The sequence below is a fragment of the Herpailurus yagouaroundi genome, unplaced genomic scaffold, assembly GCF_014898765.1.
Source record: "Herpailurus yagouaroundi ecotype Mexico unplaced genomic scaffold, PumYag 141, whole genome shotgun sequence".
Taxonomy (NCBI): Eukaryota; Metazoa; Chordata; class Mammalia; order Carnivora; family Felidae; genus Herpailurus; species Herpailurus yagouaroundi.
The window spans coordinates 43,490,804-43,511,878 of record NW_024412396.1 but is presented as its reverse complement, the minus strand read 5'-3'; the positions used below and the strand labels follow the sequence as shown (position 1 = coordinate 43,511,878).

General features: G+C 42.7%; 1 protein-coding gene across 6 annotated transcripts in view; it reads right to left on the bottom strand.

Annotated features, from left to right (window-relative positions):
• Positions 1 to 21,075, bottom strand: part of RAD51B (RAD51 paralog B) — a 647,789-nt gene that overhangs the window by 67,338 nt on the left and 559,376 nt on the right. For 4 of the 6 annotated variants that reach the window (XM_040477496.1, XM_040477495.1, XM_040477497.1 and 1 more), the window contains exon 10: positions 12,578 to 12,656. The exons of 1 other annotated variant lie outside the window; for it this stretch is intronic. In XM_040477496.1, the coding sequence (XP_040333430.1) occupies positions 12,578 to 12,656 (79 nt within the window). Of the gene's footprint in view, positions 1 to 2,349; positions 2,821 to 12,577; positions 12,657 to 21,075 lie in introns of those variants that run through there. One more of the 6 variants, XM_040477501.1, reaches the window with a different exon arrangement.

Here is a 21,075-nt window from a genome sequence, read left to right as displayed (position 1 = left end):
TGTGTCTTCTTTCTTGCAAACATTTCCTGGGGCAACTTTCCTGAGCCTGTCTCCTAATCTTTCATCATGGTCGAAAGAAAAGGAGGTAGCTATGGAGCCTCTACTAAACTCTCAGCACCGCTGCCCAGGCTTTCTGCAGTCACTCCTCCTGGTGGAAGATCAAACCACTATTATTGCTCCTGGTGATTCTTTTATTTGGAAAATATTCATGGAGTTCTTACTATGTGCATAGTATTGTGCTGAGTATTTTAGTGAATTGAGGATGACTGGAAGAAGCCATAACACACATGAATAGAAATACTAGACAGGTGAGGGGTGAGAGAGGAAGAAGCAGGACCAAGTGGGTTCAAATCCACATTCCATCACTTTTTAGCAAGAGACTGAACTTTTCTTGCCTCATTGCTCATCTGCACAGGAGGAATGATGCAAAGTCCTACTTCGTGAGACTGTTAGGATTAGGTAAGCTTTTGCATGTATAGTGTGTGTCAGACCTGCAGCAACACTTAATAAATATTGGCACAATGCAAAAATGGCACATAGGCCTGTCCTGGTAATGTGGTTTGCGGTGAAAAGCTCTGTTGGAACTTGGACCAGGAGAGTGTGGGGATTGATTTGTCAGTCACTGGGTGTAGAGCCCTGTCTTAGGGATTCCTGGTGTCGAAAAAATAGGCTCAAGGAGGAAGACGTTTATTCCTTGACATTTGGAATTGGGAGGTGTCTGCCTTGTACCTTTCTCAGACACTTTTGAGTGCCCTGTTTTAATGTGTGAACTATCCAGCTTTTCTTTCTTGGCGGGCAATAAAAGTGCAAAGAAACCAAATTAATAGTTACAGAGAATAAAATATCTTTCCCAACTTCTCAAATAGTCCTTTGATGTTTGAAATTAGCCAATTCACATAATAGGAACTCACAGGAAATGTACATTTAATCAGCTGCAAAAACTCAGCTTGCTTTTCACAAATGTTCTATTGAAGACCACAAGTTCTCAAAATGCATCTCACTCAAAGGGAGACAAATGACCACAGTCTGGAAAATCTGCCTCCATGACCTCTTCCAGGTCTACCCAAATCCTTATTGCCTTCCTATGCCCAGCACATTGTTTGCTCTCCAGGAACACCTTCCCTGACTCACTCCAGCTGGATCAAACGTTCCCACTCTTGCCCTTGTAGCATGTGGCTTGGATATACATCTATCATGTCATTTCATTTTATTCTGTTTTATAGTATATGAGTTAGTAGGATATGAGTCTTTTCCATACCTTACAATATAGTTCTTGAGGACGAGACACACATCCTGCTCTTGTGAGCTTCACCCTAGCACTTGGTATGTACTCAACAAATACTAAGTTGTTCAAAGACAGTCATTCAGTTATTCTTCACTGATCTCTACCTACTTGGTGCACAGCATTCTGGTGGGCACTGACAGGAAACATGAGATAGGATGACTTGACTGTAGACCCCAAAGCATTTAAAAACCTCTGGAGGGGGAGCAGGTACAAAATGATTCTATAGAGGACAGCTTGGGGGGGGGTCACTAACAACTTGGGTAAGAGAGGTCCCTATGCTGGGGCACGTGGGTGGCTCAGTCAGTTAAGTGTCTGACTTCGGCTGAGGTCATGAGTTAGTGGTTCGTGAGTTCGAGCCCCGTGTTGGGCTCTGTGCTGACAGCTCAGAGCCTGAAACTGCTTCAGATTCTGTGTCTCCCTCTCTCTCTGTCCCTCCCTGGCTCATGCTGTCTCTTTCTCTCTCTCTCTCTCTCTCTCTCTCTCTCTCAAAAATAAATAAACAATAATAAAAAGAGAGAGAGAGAGAGAGAGAGAGAGAGAGAGAGATACCCATGCCAAAGGCGGGAAGATTTGATGCCTGGCTTTGAAGGAGTCGTAGCCTCAAGGCCTTGTACTGAACCTAGCCTTGAAGCTTTGGTTGGAAACTTCATGACAGTAGGAGGGCTTAGGCTGGGTGTTCTGCTGGAAACAACTAAATTATCCTATGGGTCACCAATTGGTTTATTTGCTAATTGACTGGCCCAGCTTTGGGCTTTAAATCCAAAGAACTCATTTCATCCTTTATTAAATACTGCATGAATCTCACTCTTTGTTCTGCAAGGCTATACACAATACACTAGTGAAACTTGAATTTACACCACAATGGTTGTGCCACTAATGACCTTCCAAATGCCACTAATACCATACATGTTCCGCTTCTCAGTTGGATCCGAACCTGTCAGTGAATTCTGAGCCCATTGACCTCCCTCTGACACAAGAGCAGACCCCCACCCCCATGCCCGCCCCCAGCCTCCCCATCTTTCCATGATTTCACTTCTGAATCAGTTACTCTTTGGAGACCCCAATTCCTTTACACCCACTCTTTTTACATGGTGGACAATACTTTATTCGGAAATGTTCCCTCCTGTAATTACAAATCCTGTTAGTCATCCTCCTTCTCTCCCCAGGGGGATTGTGGGCTTTAATTAATTAACGTGGCTAAACCGCTTTGAGGTGCCTGGTTGAAAGGTGCTATATAAGTGCAAATTATTATTATTACGGCTGTTGACATCCCATGGCGCAAAGCCTTCAGCCCTATGCATCTAGAGACCTGAACAAAGGCTTCTTCATCCTCACCTTCCCTGCTAGGTCTGAGATGGCTGGCTCAAGGGTATGGGGGCAAATCTGTTACCGTATCAACATCAATCAACTAATTAATCCCCATTATGCTGGCTTCCTGTCCTTCTTCCAAGCAGCACCATCCTGTTTCATTTCACAAATCGTGCCCCCATCAGCTCTAGACAAAGGTCATAGTGTCCCTTATGGCCTCTGTTGGCCTAAAGGAGAAAAAAAAAAAAAAAAAAAAGAGAGAGGGAGAGAAAGTCAGTTTGAAAAAAACAAAACAAAACAAAACAAAACTGTGTTGTCATGAAATGCACTAACTTCTCACTAGTAGTCTAAACAAAACTTTCCTTCCAGCTGTATTCCTCTTACATACATACCTGTCTGTTACCTAGGGAGCCAACAGCCTCACAAACCAGGGATACCCAGAAACACAGCATCGGTGTGGGGTAAGGTCCTGCAGCCCTGGCTTGACTGCTGATGGCTACAGACAAAAGCCCTCTCTGGGCTGGGTGGGAAGAGGTCATCCAGAGAAGTGGGAGCCCCTCTTCAGCTTCTTCCACTCACTCTCAAGTTTCCCCTGAGAAAGCCAGTTGCCATCAGTAGCCAGGAAGCCCTCACAAAGACAGGGGACCATGATTTAGATGTTTTGTGCTGCACCTAGCAAACCTCAGCCCTTAACAAATGCCCAGTGCTTCCACTGTGATGGTAGCCATTGAAAGCAGCCCTGTGGGGGAGATGTGGCCTCTCGAAGGGACGCTGCTGACCAAAATGCTCCTTACAAGGTTGTGCCTCAGACCCTTTGTTAGCGTGGACGTGGGTGAGCCTCAGGGGGTCATGTCTTCATCTGCCTCCATTTATCCTCCCTATTGAAGGGCTCCTTCAGGACATCGGTCAGTCTCTGTGGGAAGTGATTTGGAGGGCAACAAAAGAACTTGGGCCCTTTGGGGGGCCTTCAGAATTCAGTAAACATCTGGACACGGAAGGCCACGTTCTCAAGCAGTCTAGCTGGGGAGATGTCAAAAGAGAGAAAAAGCTGTGTGTGCAAGGCAAGCTCTTAGTTCTGTGGTAACATTTGTTGTAGAAAAATACAGCCGCCCCAGTAGGTAGATGGGAAGATTTTTCAAAAGCTCCTCTATTTGTCAGTTTTTGTGAGTGCAACGTACTGTTTGTCAGTTCTTGTGGCATGTGTGAGGAAGTAGAAGTTTCGCATGGCTGGGGAGCGGCATGTGATGGATGTTCCGATTCTGTATGGGCGATGAATAACCCACGATTGCACAAGCCTGTCCTGGGAGTTGTTGTTAAGCATTTCTGTTCTCCTTGAGGTTTGTAAAGTACTTTCTAGTCAAGGTGACTTGTTAGATTCTCATCATGAGCACATTTTAATTGACCAAAAAATGAAGTACTGAAGCTAAGGGATTTACATTTCATCACATGGTGAAATTCAGGATCTGAACTCTTGACTCTCAACATTCCCTTTATTATTGAATCAATCCATTTAGAGCACATTAGTCAGCATGATTCAACATTAGTCACATGGCACTAATCAGCATTCCCCAGGGTCCCCAGATCTATCCTCAAACAGCAAAAGAAACTGGCCTCTATTAAAAGACAATGGAAAGCCATTTTCATCAGTATTCACAGGATGATGTCCAGTTCAACTCTCAGGAACCCTACTCTCCTACCCTCAGGAACCTTCCTCAGTCATCCTATTTGAAATGATTCTATCTCCTTTTTTTTTTTTTTAATGTCTATGTTTTTTTTTGAGAGAGAGATAGTGCAAGTAGGGGCAGGGCAGAGAGAGAGGAGGACAGGGGATCTGAAGCAGGCTCTGTGCTGACATCAGAGAGTCGTCCTATGTGGGGCTTGAACTCACAAACCGTGAGATTATGACCTGAGCCCAGGTTGGATGCTTAACTGACTGAGCCATGTAGCAGGCACCCCAATTCTATTTCTTTTAAACATATCACATTGTTAGAACCTCGATAATAGGTGCCACAGTTTGCCTTTGATTAAACTTACTTTGTTTTTGAGCTAACTAGATTTTGAGCTACTAAAAGAGAGGGCGCATTTTCCCCCTAGTCTTATATCCTCTGAGCACCATGGTTTACAAACAATAGATACCTCAACAAATACCTGCTGAACTGAACTCACTAAAATGGAGCTTAAGTCATATTCCAGAAAGAACACCAAGTCCTTTTGGAAGAAGTTTTCAAAGAAAATCAACAACCTGAATTGATTTAACATCTTTTGGTATTATTACCTGGGCATTTTCACAAATGCAAATTGTTAGCTATGCAAAGATAGCCAAATAGCTTCCAGGTTCTAAAAGAAGAGTGTGGATCCAGGCTAACTATAGTCCAGGCCTTGAAATAAAGTTTTTTAATATAACCTTATTCCAACTGACATTTTGTTCCATGTTTTAAAAAATGTGGAGACAGGAAAAAACATTTTTGGGGAAAAATGTGTTTAGTCTATGACTTTGGACCCAAATTCATACCCTGCTTTGTGCTATAAGCACAAGTAGCTCTTGTTCAAGTATCTTTCTTGCAGAGTGCATACTAGCACATACTAAAGTTTCTGCTTGAGAGAGATTTTGTTTTGGGTGGAGGACCAAAATTTTTGGTGCTGATCCTTGGTGGCATTACTAATTGTGATACCCTACTTCTCTGTTCTAGACTCTACCAAAGAGGGTACTATTAGTATTTTTAATATATAACATTTACAATACAATATTTATGCTGCATTTCAACATTATGCTACAAGCCCAGCCCTAGGGTCTGTACTATTGTACCCTGTGGTCTAATCTCTGCAACTGGGCTCCTCTGGAAAGGATGTGTCACTGAATATTCATCTCCCCTTCTCTCTCAAGGTAAAAGAACTCCCAAAATTTAGCTAGGCACATGGTCCCCAGATAAACAACTATAATTTTCCAGTCTTTCTTCTCATATATTTACAGATTGGCCAACATGATATAAGCAGGAATAATGTGTGTAACTTCTGGTTAATATCCTTAGAAGAAGGAGGATACCCTTTCCTTTCATCATCATTTTCTACCTCATACAAATTCTGCTACCTGGTTGGAGGTAATGATGCTGAACCATTGTAGACCATGACAACCATGAAGGCAACATCCTAGGTGTGATGGGGCAACAAGCTAAGAGCCTGGGTCCCTGGACAAATACATGGAATGAGCTGCTATACTAGTTCTGGACTGTTTTTCTCTGCAATGCTATGTGAGAAAGCAGTAAACCTCTACTTTTGATTTATATTAAGTGGACACTGTTAATTTGTATTATGATTCCACCCAGCCAAACTTATAACCCAACTCAGGAACTTTCTTGAGGGATTGCTTACAATAGAGTGACTGATCCATCTTAGCTTAGGATTTCAAGATTCAAGGTTCAGGACAGGAGTGGAATATTCCAATAGAGGCTCATGAAGCCTGAAAGATAAGTTGCCAGAAGGGCTGCCATGATGGAAGATGAGAGGCTCCACCCCATTTCTGATTTTATAAAATCTTAGGAGCCCTGAGTACTTGTGAAGGGCTACAAACCCAATTCTGAGGTAGTGAACCCTACTTTGCCTTTCTGGAACGCAGTCTGCTGTCCTGAAAATAAGGGCAGTGGATGAGACTAAAATCTCTCATTCTTGAAAGCGTATATATAGTTATAGCTTTGGGAGGAATTAAAGCAATTTTTGTCAACTAGTCATCTAAGTATATACATAAAGCACATATGTTGTGCAGAAGATACCTCTAGAGACTATGGAAAGATAATACCCCAATGGCAGAGATAAAAGAGGTATCCACAGAGAATACATGAGAAGACTGCCCATGCAAACATGACAACCAACTTATAATTACACACAGCTGTGTAGCAATTGGTTCGCTACCTCCAGAGGAAGTTTAAATTGGTAAATGTCCTTGGAAAGCAACTTGGGAATACATAGTAAAGATTAAAGTGTGCATACCCTCTGACCAGTCGTTTCACTTTTTATGTATACCTAGAGAAACCCTCACACCAGCACACAAAGAAGCACATGTAACCGTATTCACTTAGTTAACAAATAATTGAGATTTCCATCAATAGGGGAATGGATAATGTGGCATATTCAGACAATGAATACGGATACCTCATTAAAGTAAAAGAACATGATCCATGTGTATCAATGTGGAAAAATTGTAAAAACAAGACATTAAGTGACAAAAGCAAATTGTGGAATGATATGTCCAGTAAACCATTTATGCAGACTTGGAATGCACTCAAGACAAATCATCGTATCATATTTGGATTCACATACATGTAGAAAAGTTCTTCAGAACAAGGGAAAGGATATGTATCAAACCCTGGAGAGTTTCTACTTCTGTGAAAGAGTGTGAGGGAGGGATAGGTACAAGGGGTTTTTAATTTTGTCAAGTTTTATCCCTATAATTAAAAAAAAAAACTGGAACAAATATGACAAAATTTTAACATTTGCTAAGTCTGGGTGTTAAAGTCATGGGTTTTATTATTTTCTGTCCTGTTCCATATTTAAAATATTTTATTTTGGAAATATTTTCCAAAAAAATATTTTTTTGGAAAATAAAATCTCTCTTTGAAGCTAATAGCCAGAGTTAAAAAAGTAAACAAAGCAGAGGGTTGGTGGGAGAAGTTGCCATGGAAGCAGGGAATGTGAAGTAAATGTTGAAAAAGAGGAGAGAACTGGCAGAGGGTCATGCTTCCTCATTTTCCCCGGGGACGTTCCTCCCTGAGAGGCAAGTGGGAGTCATGAAGGACAATGCCTTGGCCTGCACAAGCTTTTTGAGGCTGCAGTGGCACCTGGCAGCCCAGAGACAATGTGACAGACCTGCTCTGCCCTCTTCTCTGTGACCTCTGAGAGAGAAGTTCACTCTCTCTGCTCCATTGAATCCCAGGGCTCTCTGCCCAGGCTCCCACAAGAATGCCAGGCTGTGCCAGGTGTGTGGGTTCTATTTACCAAGCAGACACCTCCATACCTGGATGGAAACAGACTGAGAATCTTCTGGGTCACTTTGAGTCCACTAGGCAGAAAACATTTAGATGTGTTATTAATTCAAACTGAAATCTGATGAATGTAGATGGTGGTATTTGGGGGAAAAGAATTTTTTAATAAATCACCCAGTTGGCTCAGGGTCTAAGAAAATGGGGTGGAAGAATCCAACCCAATTTTGTGACAAGGGAACAAATAGGGGAGATTAATGCCTCTCCCAATAAGCTTCAAAAGGCAATCAAACAAACATTCTTGATTTTACAAGAAAGATGAGGTACATAGCTATCCAGCCCTTAAGAAAAATCATTGTTTCATTGTTTTCTGATTTCTTCTGAGTCCCTAAGTAGGTGGTTGGAAAAACAGGAAACTAGCTTCATTTGCAGAATTGTCTCTGGACCCATCTCAGGGTGCCCTGGGCTCCCCTAAGATTCCTTAGCCCCATCCCAAGGTTTATGCTGCTCATTCAGAACTAAACTAGCAGAAGATAGCACCAGAATCCAAATTCAACCTGTCATACCTCATTTTAATTTTTTAAAAAACAACATAAAAACCACAATTCTGCCCTACTGAGAAACTAAGGCATTATTTTCTGTCCCTAACAACTTGGCACTTGATTTTCAAATGCTGGCTAGATTCCTGAGGAAATGGAGAGAGTAGGGCAAAGGAAGAGTGAATAAGGAGCCCCTCTTCATTCTCCCAGGCCAGCCCGGCTTCCTTACTAAGTCGGCAGGCCTCCACTGCCCTGAGCCTCACAAAGGCCAAGGCGGCTCTGGGAGAAACCAGCCTTGGGTTTTTCCTAGGCCTCCCGCAGCATCAGCAACACAGTCTGGCTGTTTTCAATTACAGGATCTTAATCTTTAGTCCTGGCCTGACACAGAGGCCCAGGGGTCCCAGCTGTGATCTGCAGGGCACAACATTTGGGGCTTGTTGGGGAAACAAAGAACATGACCAGAGCAGAATATGGGTCAGGTTGGAGTTCACTGCAAATGCCCCTTTCCCTTCAGCAGCCAGGCGGTTCTGTGGGTCCACTCCATTAAGGCTGATTCCCAAAGCCAGCTCCTGCTTTCCTTTCTCCATTAGGCCCTGGCACCCTTAGCCTTACTCTGAGCCAGCCAAAACTCTAAGCTCTTCCCCCCAGTGGGTGCCGGGCATTTCATGTTGAACTCAGGGCAAGAGGAGAAAAGCATTAATGGGAGTCACCCCCACGCCCTCCACCTTTCCCACTTAAGTTGCACAAAAGGGCTGACTCTCCCTCTGCTGGGACCTGCCCCTCTCAGAGTCTGAACCATCAGGAAGCTGGTGGCTGTGAGCTCCCTCTCCTTTGAAGCCAACTATTTCCAGGGTCTTGAGCCCAACCATGAGGCCAGGATCTCCACAAGTGCAGGACAGACAAAGAAGATGCAAACAGCTCAGTATTACCATGGTAATGGCCTGAGCCAGGCAGCCTCCTGAAGATGCTGGGAGGGTGGGTTTTCTTTTACTTTTTCTTTTCTTTCTTTTTTTTCTTTTTCTTTTCTTTCTTTCTTTTTTTCTTTTTGCAAAAGGAGAATAGTTCCGCTTTGTATTTTACTACAACAATAGCACAGACTGGCTCGTTCAAGTATTTCAAAAAGCAGCCTGAGAAATCTCTAACCAGGCCCCTCAGTCTCTCCAGCCTGCCGATTTATTGTTCCTCCCATCCCAGGGAACAAAAAGGCAGGAAGGGTATAAGGCCCCCGGTTGCCGGCTGTTCTTAGCATCCTAATCCTTGGGAACTGGTAAGGGGAATGGCCTGTGGAGCCAGTAAATCGAATTCTGGCCTCACCTTTTATTCCCTCCCTCTGCTCATGCACACAGGAGCTCTCCAGGTATTATAAAACCTCCTGGTTAGCAGGCTGGTAGGAATCTTGGACTTGCTAATGGGATAAAAGGCAGTGAGGGATCATTCCCACATTCACTGACAGCCCCCTCCACCTGAAAAAGGGCAGCCTGTATGGACTGTTCCTTCCCACCACTCCAGGCTGCCTCTGTATAACAAATACTGAACGTCCAGCCCCAAGTGCCTTTTTTAGTTGGTACCATAGGAGCTGCCCTCACTCTTCCAGCCTTTCCCCCTCTCCGTCTCTGTGTCTCTCAGACATGGATTGTATTGCCCCTCAAATCCCCTGCACTAGGTACCAACCAACCTCCATGCCAACCTGGGGCTAGCATGCCAGAGCAACCTCTCACACGAGGAAAGCTTCTCGACCTTGGCTGCAGGTATCTTTCCAAGGTTACCACCCAGGAATCAAAAGTTGCTTTGCCTTAAACCTGGGAAATTATGGAGGTGCCTTTTTTTTTTTTTTTTTTGTTCAGTCATCTGGTAAGAGTAGGGGGAAAAATAAGCTTTCATGTTCTGGTGTATGGAGATCTCAAGGTACAACTCTACTGAGCTAAGGGATGATAAGTACACCATCACCGAGGAGAATCAGATAAGCTGAAGGGTTAAGGCCTGTGGAGATCACCCAGGCCGATGACTACACTCCAAGGAAGAAAAATATTTTGCACTGCAACCTCCATACACAAACTCATTATGCACACACACAGTCACCCAAGAAATATGCCATGAAACAATGCAATATGTGTGATATAATCTGTGATTTTTAAAATTCTCCTCTATTTCATTTTTAAAAATTCTGGTTGTGACTCATTAATTTCATTTCACGACCCACCAATGGGTTGCAACACAGTTTGCAAAGTGCTGAATCAAGGTCAACATTGTCATTTTTAAGCGGACAAAACTGGGGTGCCAGAGATTTTCTCAAGATTACACCAGAGATAGAGCAGAAATCCAAGGGGGTCTCTCCACTAGAGGAGGGATCTGCATTGTTTTCTCATGACCAGAGCTCTTTCTTGTGTTCCCAATGCCTTGGGAGCACATAGCTATTGGGGAGGGAGTCCCCAGAGGTCTGTATTCAGTGGCATTACTGCTAAGGGCAGAAGGGTTCTGCTGCCTCAGAAAAGCTCAGAGAGGGAGACATAGCTGGGGCAGGGGATGGAGAAAAATCTTTAAAAGCAACCAGTGGAGGCACTGAAGTCTCCCAGACATTTTTATTTATTGGTTGGGGTTCCTACATCATCGTACTCTTCCCTTAATTTTTCTCTCTCTGGGACACATAGCTATAGGTCAGCCTTCTTTCTCCTTTGTTTTCCAACTTTTTCTAATAGTCTTTTTTTGCCAATTTTCAACCTCTACCAATTCATTTCTAGCCTCTCTCTAAACAACTTTCTATTTCCTGTCAAAATCATGATCTTAGCAATGAGGCTCAGAAGCAACTCTGTGAATCTTGTTCTCACAAATATTATCCTAAAAATTATCCAAATTAGGTCAGGCTTAGAGATGCTGTTTACCAAACTGCCCAGTGATCAAGATATAGGCACGATATCAAGGCTCTGAATACAAGCCATCTGGGCAAAACTGCCTCTTTTCCTCCTGACATTGCCTTGTAATCTTCCATAGAACTTCTTAAAATCTTCATTTAAATTTGCTATTTAGTTGATTTCTAATCTTTTAAGAAAGCCTCTAAAAACGAAGAGCCAAAAGCCACACTGTGTACTGGGTAAATAAGAGTTCAGCTTTCTGATTGCTTATTAGTTATACACCCTTAGAGAGTACGTAACAAAGGGGCCTGCTGTTTGCTTTGCTTAATCTGGTCTTAAAATCTCTGCTTCTTTGTCAGAAAACAATATTTGCAATTGTAAAAAAAATATTTACCAAGGAACTTGGATACCATAAGTCAAAGGCTAAGAGCCAAAGGTCAATAGTTCTTACCCCAAATTTCCCTGGACCCGAGTCCCTGCTGTGGAGCTCAGCTGCACCAAACAAACAAGCTGCTTTCCGGGTCCATTAAGAAGCGGACGTTTTAGAAGGGGAAGGAAAGGGGAGGCTGCAGCCTGCTCCTTGGTCCAAAAGCATGAGCCCTCCAGCCCGCCCCACAAAATTCCTGCTAGATCTTTGCTATGCAATGTGTCTCCATGGAAATATTCTAAGGACTCACCCTGTTTCATCAACCTGGGGAAAGTACTCGACTTACAAAATCCTAAAGGGTGGATATTCCTCCTACAGACAGCAATGACAGTATGTTCCACTGGGCTTTGGCATAGATGTTCACCTATGCATTCTGTGGACCTGCCTCCTGCCTGGCAGTGGGGGGCAGATGTGTGTCCTCAGTCTTCGGTGGAGACCGTTCTCAATCTACAAAGCAGCTTTGGACAACTGGCCCTGTGGGCTAAGTTCAACAGTGTTTGAGTTTGCCTCTCATGTTCATTATTTTCTGGACAGACCTGCAATCACCAGAAGACCCAGCATCTGGGGACCACCACTGTACATCAGTGAGCTCCAGGCTGTGGCCTTGGGGCGCTCCATTGTGAGCCAGAACTCAGCTCCTTCTAAGTCCTAGGCCCGCGTCACATGGTACAGGTCAGCAAGGCCTGGTCCCCAGTCGGGACTTGAGTAAAGGGAACAGAAATGGAGTAACCAGAAAGGGGCCGAGAAAGTAGTGGCCAAGGAGCCATGACAAAGTGTCTCCCAGGCTGCCAGACCAGACGGTTTTTCAGTTTGGTAAGCAAGAGGGCTCTGAGGCAATGCTGGGTCCTCCACACTCTCATCAGAGGCTTATTGTCTGGTTCCTCACTCCACAGGGTCTGCAAAGAGCACCAGCTTTTGGCAGTTCCTAGATTAGTGCTTTAACTCTCATTCTTTGCCTCACTCTATTAGGAAATTCTCTAGTTTTCCCTCAGCCTCACCTCCACCTTCTGCTATGTTCTTGCCACAATTATCAACCTCTTTTGATCTCATCAGGATAAATATCATTGGTGAATTCATCTTGGCCTTTGATTCTGCCCTGAAGCAGCTTCTATCAGGAGCATGGCAGTAATTATCACCAGTGGTAGGCAGCAGTGAGCATAATCAGCTTAAAGAAATGGCTTAATCAAGGATCTTACCTTGAAGAACCAGGCCTTCCTTCTGGATGGTATAAGCGAATGAGGTGAAGGGAGCCAGAGGGGACTTGGCAATGAGAATCTGCACATAAAGCATATTTTCCCAGAGTTAGTCAAAGGGGTATCATATCAGAGATGAACCTCTGTTCACTCCCCTTCCCACTTTGAGACAAAGTGGTAACATGTGACTACAAGCCATAAAGTTTATTTAAAAAAATTATTTTAGAACCAAATCAGTGTTATTCCTTCAATCAGCTGATCACTTTGGAAGGCTGTACATTTATCCCAACTATTCTGCCCCTGAATGCCATATTCTTGACCAGTTCCTTTAGAAATGTTTCCTTATTTTATGCCTCATGCTTTAACAGCTACCTTTTTGCCCAAAGATAAACCTAGACTGGTTCTCTAATCTTATTCATAAATTTAGCTATTTTTCTAAAAAGAAATTCAAAGCTACCCTTAAAAGATAAAGATTTACTATCATTATAAATATTCACAATAACTTGGTAAAAGCAAAGCCATGATAATTTGCTTTATTGGCCCCAGCTCTTTACCAATTCTGTATTCATGCCATTTGCCCTGTAACTACATTTCCTCTTGCTTAAGGTGTAGGTATTTCCCTGGACTGAGGATTTGCCCATATGACTTGCTTTGGCTAACAGGTTTTTTGCCTAGGCTTCGAGAAGCCTCACATATCTCCCCTTGCTCTCTTATGCTTCTGCTACTGTGAGAGAAAAATACGTCCAAGCTAACCGGCTATCTCAGAAGGAGGTTGAGAGACACCTGATGCAGTGCTGGCCAGCCACACCCAGTCCACATTGCTGACCCCCAAGAGAACCACATACACATTAGTTAAGTGCTTATTACTCTATGCCTCTGAGATTTTGGTGGTGTTGTCATGAAGCATCACTGCAGCAAGAGTTGAATGATATACCAGCCAACACAAAATATCAACAAATATTTTGAGCAATGGCTTTCTCCTAACAAAATACCTACTTTAAAAGGGATAGTCATGGGGTGCCTGTGTGGCTCAGTGAGTCAAGTGTCTCAGATCATGATCTCGGCTCAGGTCATGATCTCATCATTTGTGGGATCGAGCTCTATGTCAGGCCCTGTGCTGACATGTAGAGCCTCCTTGGGATTCTGTCTCCCTCTCTCTTGGCCCCCTCCCCTGCTTGCACACTCTTTCTCTCTCAAAATAAATAAATAAAGTTAAAAAAAATAAAAATAATAAAAAATAAAAGGGATAGTCATTTGGTCATTAAAAAAGTATTATCATTAACACCTATTCTCATACTTCATAGGGTTCCACTGAACTTCTATGACATTTCTCTTGAAGGAAGATGAAGACCAGTTTCCTGCTTTACAAATTAACATCATCAAAGATAGGGATAGTGTGACACAGAGCCACTTAGGTAATCAGGGAGGCAAGAGAGAAGGAAGAAGTAATTTCAAATCACCAAAAGGCTTAAATGTAATATCTCAATTTATCTCAATACAGCAAACATTTACTGATTGTCAACTCTGGTGGTATAATGTGGTGGAAAGATCATAGGTTGTAGTCATAGAGTTTGAATCTAGGCTCTTCCCCTAATCAGCATGGTGCCTATTATAAGACCTCCAATTTTCCCCTAATAGCCACCCCCTCTTCTTCTGTTTGGTTAACAACTCCCCAGGTTTCAACACTTCTCTGCCACTTTTGCAACTGGGGGGGGGGGTGACCATGTGATCAAGCTTTGACTAACAGTCTGTGAGTACAAGTGACAGGTAACACTTCCAATGTTTTGAAAACTAATGTTTTCATTAAATCATTGTGTGCTCTCCACTTTCCCTTTTCCTGTTCCCAAGGGCAGGAACTGGCTTCAACTACATGGAGGTGGACATCCTGGGAGATGATGAAGCAACTTGGGAGCAGGAAGCTGAGTGACCTCACAAAGCATCAGTGCTTCCCACCTGGGATCACCTGTCCATCTCAGGACAGAGCCACTTGTCTGAACCACTGAGTTTCCAAATGTCTTTGTTACTATGGTGTTTGTAGCCTGAATTCTAACCAATACCGTGGTTCTGCACAACCTAACCTTTTTGATTCTCAGTTTCCTCACATGTAAAATGGGGATAATAACACCCACCTAAGTGGGATTATTGTGAAGATCAAATTAAGTATATTAAAATTCCTGTCACTGAGCCAAACTAAGAAAAACATTTCCAATCAACCCGTCCCATATGCTTCCCAAGTACTCCTTACTTTTCACTCATCAAAAATCAAAATACTTTACTTTTTTTTTTTTAATGTTTATTCATTTTTAAGAGACAAGGAGAGACAGAGCATGAGAGGGAAGGGGCAGAGAGAGAGGGAGACACATAATCTGAAGCAGGCTCTAGGCTCTGAGCTGTCAGCACAGAGCCCGACGCGGAGCTCAAACTCACGAACTGCAAGATCATGACCTGAGCCGAAGTTGGACGCTCAACCAACTGAGCCACCCAGGCACTCCTAAAATACTTTACTTTTACCAGAAGGATTCAACTCAAGTTAAATCTCAGTAATTTACTACTGCTTTATTACTGCTCTAGAGTTATGTAAATAAATTTGCTCATCATTCTTAGACCCAATGAGTAGGTCGTATAGGTGGGCATTAGCATCTTCATGTCAACACACCTCACCTGAAAATTAGGTGGAACCTTTCTGACAGAGTTAGTTTAGGGACGGTTCAATGTGAAGTTTATGGATGCCCAATGGCAGGAGAAGGGCATGACAGAAAAGAAGATAGTACTTCTCAAACTTCAATGTACGTATGAGTCACCTACAGGTTTTGTTGACATGCAATTTCTCATTCAGTAGGGCCTGATAATCTGCATTTCTAGCAAGCTCCTAGGAGATGCTGATGCTGTGGTCCATAGACCGCATTTTGAACAGCTGGGTTCCAGGAAATTAGCCCGACTGAAGAATCTAAGATGAAGAAGCAAGAGACAGGAGTCCTGGAGCCAATTAGAAAGCTATTGTGATAATTCAGGGCTGAGATGACAAGGCCCTCAACCACAGTTGTGTCAGAAAGAATGGGAAAAAAAAGGAAATGGAGACAAGAAATATAAATCCTTTAGATCAAAGAGCAATAGAAATAAATTAAACATATCCCAAACCTCAGATCTTTCTTGTCTGCATAATTGCACATGAAACCAAAAGGGTATAAATAAATAGTAATCAATAAAGTATCATACTATATTTCTGAAAATCATATTAACCATTTTTACTTTATAGACTAAAAATCTGACACTAAGGGAAAAAAATAAGATATTCCAATGCAGCACAACAAACAGGATCTAAAGATATGGGTCAGTGGGTCAGTGGTGTCACCTCCATCATTTGAACACTTCCACTCCTAGGGAGCACATGCCCACTGTGAATAAGCCAAGAGACATTCGCCTGGAGGGACCTCACACCTGGGAAGACCTCCCTTCCAGGGAATCATGGACTTTGGACAGGTCATTGATAAATGCCCTGTCCTTCCTGAGCAGGGTTTAAAATCGGTCATCAAAAGGATGATTTGTATGCAGTTAGAAAGAGGAAGCGATCAGTTGTGTCAGATGAATCGCACTTCCTTTTTTTTGGAAAGAACTTCCAGATTGATAGATCTGAGGGCTACCACCAACATGAAATATCTGATTTTCTGCAAAAAAATGTAACAAATTCTCAATATCCTTCTGGGATAGAGTAAAGACAAGTTGGGCTGGATGCCAATACCATTAAGTGGGTTTGTAAGTGACCCGAAGATCAATAGCAACCTCTAGTAGAATGCATTGGATTCTAGCCTTGGTCTTGTCCATGTTCAGCATTCTCACTGACCTGGACAAGGACACTGATGTCTTCAACCCCAACCATACAACAAATATGGGATCCACCATGGAACAGAACTGCCCCAAATTGCCACCCTAATGGAGTTTATATTCTAAAGGACGAAAAAGATAATAAATAAAATGAGTAGAATATATGGTATATTAAATGATTATGCATGCAATGGAGGAAAAAAAGGCAGAGAAAGAGTATAGGAAGTGTATTGGAACTGAGGAGAGGGTCAATTTTAAATAGAGTATTAAGAGAAGACCTTACTAAAAAAGTGACATTTGGACTTGTGGATCATGTAATTAAACCTATTGATGGGATGCTGAGTGTGGTAACAGAAGACAAAAAATGCAAAGAGTCGTTATATTGGATTAGACAATCATAATAACAAAACAAATCTCAGTTTGACTAGAAGGTTGGGACAAATCCTACAAATCTTTCAGAATGAAATTTTATTAAAATGTATGTAAGGCCCTGTCCTTGAATACAACGGACCAACTACTGGTTACAGAATGGCTTACAGAATAGCATTCAGAAAATGGATTAGGAGTGTTAGTTAACTATAGTTCAATACAAGTTGGTTGTGAAATGTGGTTCACAAAAATCTAGCATGGTCTCAGGTTGTATTAGTAGAGACACAGTATCTGGAACAAGAGAAGTGATGGTCTTCTTCTCATTCAACAAATCATACTGGGTGTGATGTGTTTGGATTGGAGCCTAAATTCCAAAAGAGAAACTGACAAACAGAAGAACAACTGGAAGTGAAGGGTGAAGTGGGGTGAAGGTGTGTTTGTTTTTAATAGTTTTCTTTCTTCTTTTCCTTCCTTTCATTCTACCTTTTTTCTTTTCTTTCTTTCCCTCTCTCTTCCTTCCTTCCTCCATACTTCTCTCCCTCTCTTCTTCCCTCCCTCCTTTCTTTCTTTCTTTCTTTCTTTCTTTCTTTCTTTCTTTCTTTCAATATGAGTTTTCTGATCTGAAGATTCTTTAGTGTCACATATTAGAGAGGAGAAGAGTAAATTCATTTTCTAGCCCAACAGATTTCAGGAAAAAAGTGATGCTTGCCATGTATCTTTGTGAATACATAGAGAGTCTTCCCTTTTTAAGACTTGAGTGAATACCCCACGCTCTTGTGCCTTTCTACCTTTCAAACTAGAAATTATCCTTTTCTAATGCAAACAAACCTCCCTAGTAGATGATTTGGGCTATTTTGTTTCAGATGTTCAGTCATCTCCTACATTTGGTGTGTTCTAATCGTTGTCTGACTTGTGCTGTTGTCAAATGTCATTCTACCTTCTGCAATACATCATGACCTGCAGGGAGGGCCTGGCTGCTTAATAAAATTCCAAGATGCTAGATGAACATTTTTTTTAAATCATACTTAACCTTGCATGCAATGTGTGAGGTTGGCTTTGGAATCCTCTGAGGGTTCACAGATATGTAGGTGGGCAAGAATGAGTGCAGACACTTTGGCTCAGAAAGCCAAAGTGTCTTAGGCCAAAGCCTAAGGCCACACAGGGCAGGTGTGTGGTGTTGTGAGCTGTTATCCCACCTGCAAATAGCTAGGTTGTTGTTGTTGTTTTTTTTTTTTTTAATGTTTCCTTTATATCAGACTAGCTTGACTTAATACTCTAATGAATATACTTTTTCCTCTCTTCACCTATTCTTTTTTTTAAATTTTTTTTTTCAACGTTTATTTATTTTTGCGACAGAGAGAGACAGAGCATGAACGGGGGAGGGGCAGAGAGAGAGGGAGACAGAGAATCGGAAACAGGCTCCAGGCTCTGAGCCATCAGCCCAGAGCCTGACTCGGGGCTCGAACTCACAGACCGCGAGATCGTGACCTAGCTGAAGTCGGACGCTTAACCGACTGCGCCACCCAGGCGCCCCTCTTCACCTATTCTTGCAAGGAAAGTGATCATCAATATATTAAAATTCTTTTGAAGAACATTTAAGGTATAGATGTGTTGGGTTCCAAATCCCACTACTATCTGGACATAATTTCCATTACTTGTACCCCCTACCCACTATCCACGTACTTATCCACATACTTATTCAATCCACAAATACTATCCAAGTACTTATTCAAGTATTACAAATAGTATCCAAGTACTATCCATGTACTCATTCAATCCACAAATATTTACTGGGCACTTTCCTTTGTGCTAGGCAATGTTCTGGATGCAGGGGAGATAGCAGGGGATGAGACAGACAAGGTCCTTGCTTTCATGGAGCTGACGTTCTGGTGGCAGAAGACAGACAATACAGGGAGGTCTTTAGGCCTTTGGGTTTTTTTTCCCATTGACATTCTACTATGAGTTTCTTTTTCCTGGGCACTCACTCATTCATTCATTCAATCCATTCATCAACAAACATTTATTGAATACCTACTGTGGACCAGGCAGATTCAATCTGCACTGTGTGAATTCGCACTTTTTAAAGGACTGCTATCTATTTCTACCTCAATTTATTTCTTATGTGTATGTCCTGAATTTTCGATGGGATTGCAAAGATCAGAGCACTTTCTTTGATCCCACATCCATCCCTTTTATAGGGCCCAACCCAGTGCTTTGCACAAAGTGGGCTCTGAAAATGACCAGTGAGTATTTTCCTCACTGTTCTTCACTTTATCCCTATTTTTCACACTTTATGTGTGAAGTTTTCTCCCGATTTACAAGTGAACACACAGAGGCCTAGGTATTCTAAATAAAACGTGGAAAGAGAAGTCAGCCTTTGGGGCTCACTGGCCTCCCCTTACAGACCCTATTCTCCTTCTTTTGTGTCCCCTCAGGTGCCTATTTGGCTTTGAGCAAATACATTGTCAGCTGATTCTCTTTAGCTTTAAAGTGGCAGCTGATTTAAACCTTCTAGGGTTACCCTTTCTGGTGTTTGCATTTTAAATATAAGAGTCTCAAAGGAGATTAATGGATCTAAAATAGTGGAAAGTCCTACAGGATCAGGATGGGTGAGGGAGCCTTCCGGGGTTCCCACAGTGATGACGATAATGATGAAGGAGAAAACAACAACACTTTGAGGTAGGTGGCTTATGAGTGCTGAAGTCGGGATTCCAGCCCAAGCCAGATGGTTCTATAGTCTGTTTTTGAACCACCATGATGGTAGCCCCCAATGTGTCATGCACAGATGAATCTACTTTTCTGGGATAATACATCAAATGAGGCAAGATGTATAACAGACAATAAGGGCATTTTTTTTCTGCAGCCTGGATATTGCACAAGTCAAGACAAAGAAGGGAGTTGGATAAGACATCCATGCAAGCTGCCTTGGAGGTTGGAAGTTCACAAGCATCCACACTGGCAGCCTTGTTTCTGCCCTTCATTTCTGAATGTCCAAATCCTACCTACTCCTTGAATCCCATACAACTGCCACCTCTCCCAGAAAGCCCATGCCATTGCTCCAGCCTGAGGTAATCTTTCTCTAATCCCCTCACACTCCATCTATACCTCTCTAATGGTGCCTACTGCTTTCTCCGCTGTTTCACAGTGAATGTTACCTGGACCTACTACCACGTATTTGAAGGTAGAGACCATCATTGCTGCTTCTCCTAGTCCCACCAACCTCCAGTATGGTGCCAAATACATAACAGAAGGTGAATTATAAAACCAAAAAAATGAAGCAGTGAATAAATGCACAAATTGTTGACCATCAGAAGCCCTGACTCATACCCACTTTGAAGACTTAGCTGGCACCCCTCCCCAAAGTTGGGAGACTTATAACATGCCATAGAAAAGAGCAGCTTGCCCAGTCAATCACTGCCAAGATTCTCAGCTTGGGCAGGTCCAAAGTCAAGTCTTTGGTTTCAGCTTGCTATAGCATCACATGTTTTTCCTGGCCTGATCCCACTTCTAAGAGGCTCAGAAAGTGGAAAAGGAGCCACAGAACAGAAAGTGCTGGCCATAGGAACCTCAGGCCTTCTCCAGTATGGTGACACCTTCTAGGGATAGTGCCTGTGTCATTCTAAAGTGTAGGTGTGACCCTCATCTGGAGCAACCCAGACCAGGCCTTCTCCTCCATGGGTGGTCAGAAAAGCCAGTGTGGAGCAGACACACAAAGATGTCAGGAACCTTGGGTACAGGCCTTCCTGGAGGCTGCTTTTATAGAGTTCTGGTCCTGGCAGTTTACCTGAGTTTCTGCAATACAGCCTCAAATTTAGGAAAAAGTGAGTTTTGCCTTTATGGCCCAGGAAAGGAGACATGAATAAGCAGCCATGTGCTGAGGGTAATCTGGCACCAATTCTTCCACTTTTTCTTCTCTAATTCTTGTGCCAGGAAGGCTTCCCTTAGCACTGCTAATGAATCCTTCCTCTCTTCTATTTCCTTCTCCTTCGCAATCACTACCCCAAATCTCACATCGGTTGGGGGCGAAAGGCAGAGTAAAACCAGCTGGCAGAGGAAAAGAATAAGCAGAAGAATTTCTTTTTGTAAGGGGCAGGTGGTAAACCTGGCTTTCTTTCTATCTCTGCTCTCTGCTACAAAATTTAGAGTCCAAAGACAATGTAACATGTTCAGCCAAGAAAACTGGAGTGGGAAGCAATTGAGACAGCTGAGAAATGTGACTTCATATCCATCCACAATTATTTAATTAACCCTGCTTCAGCCTCCTCTGTGATCGACAAATTATGTGGTGGTTGATGAATTCGGCAGTGATG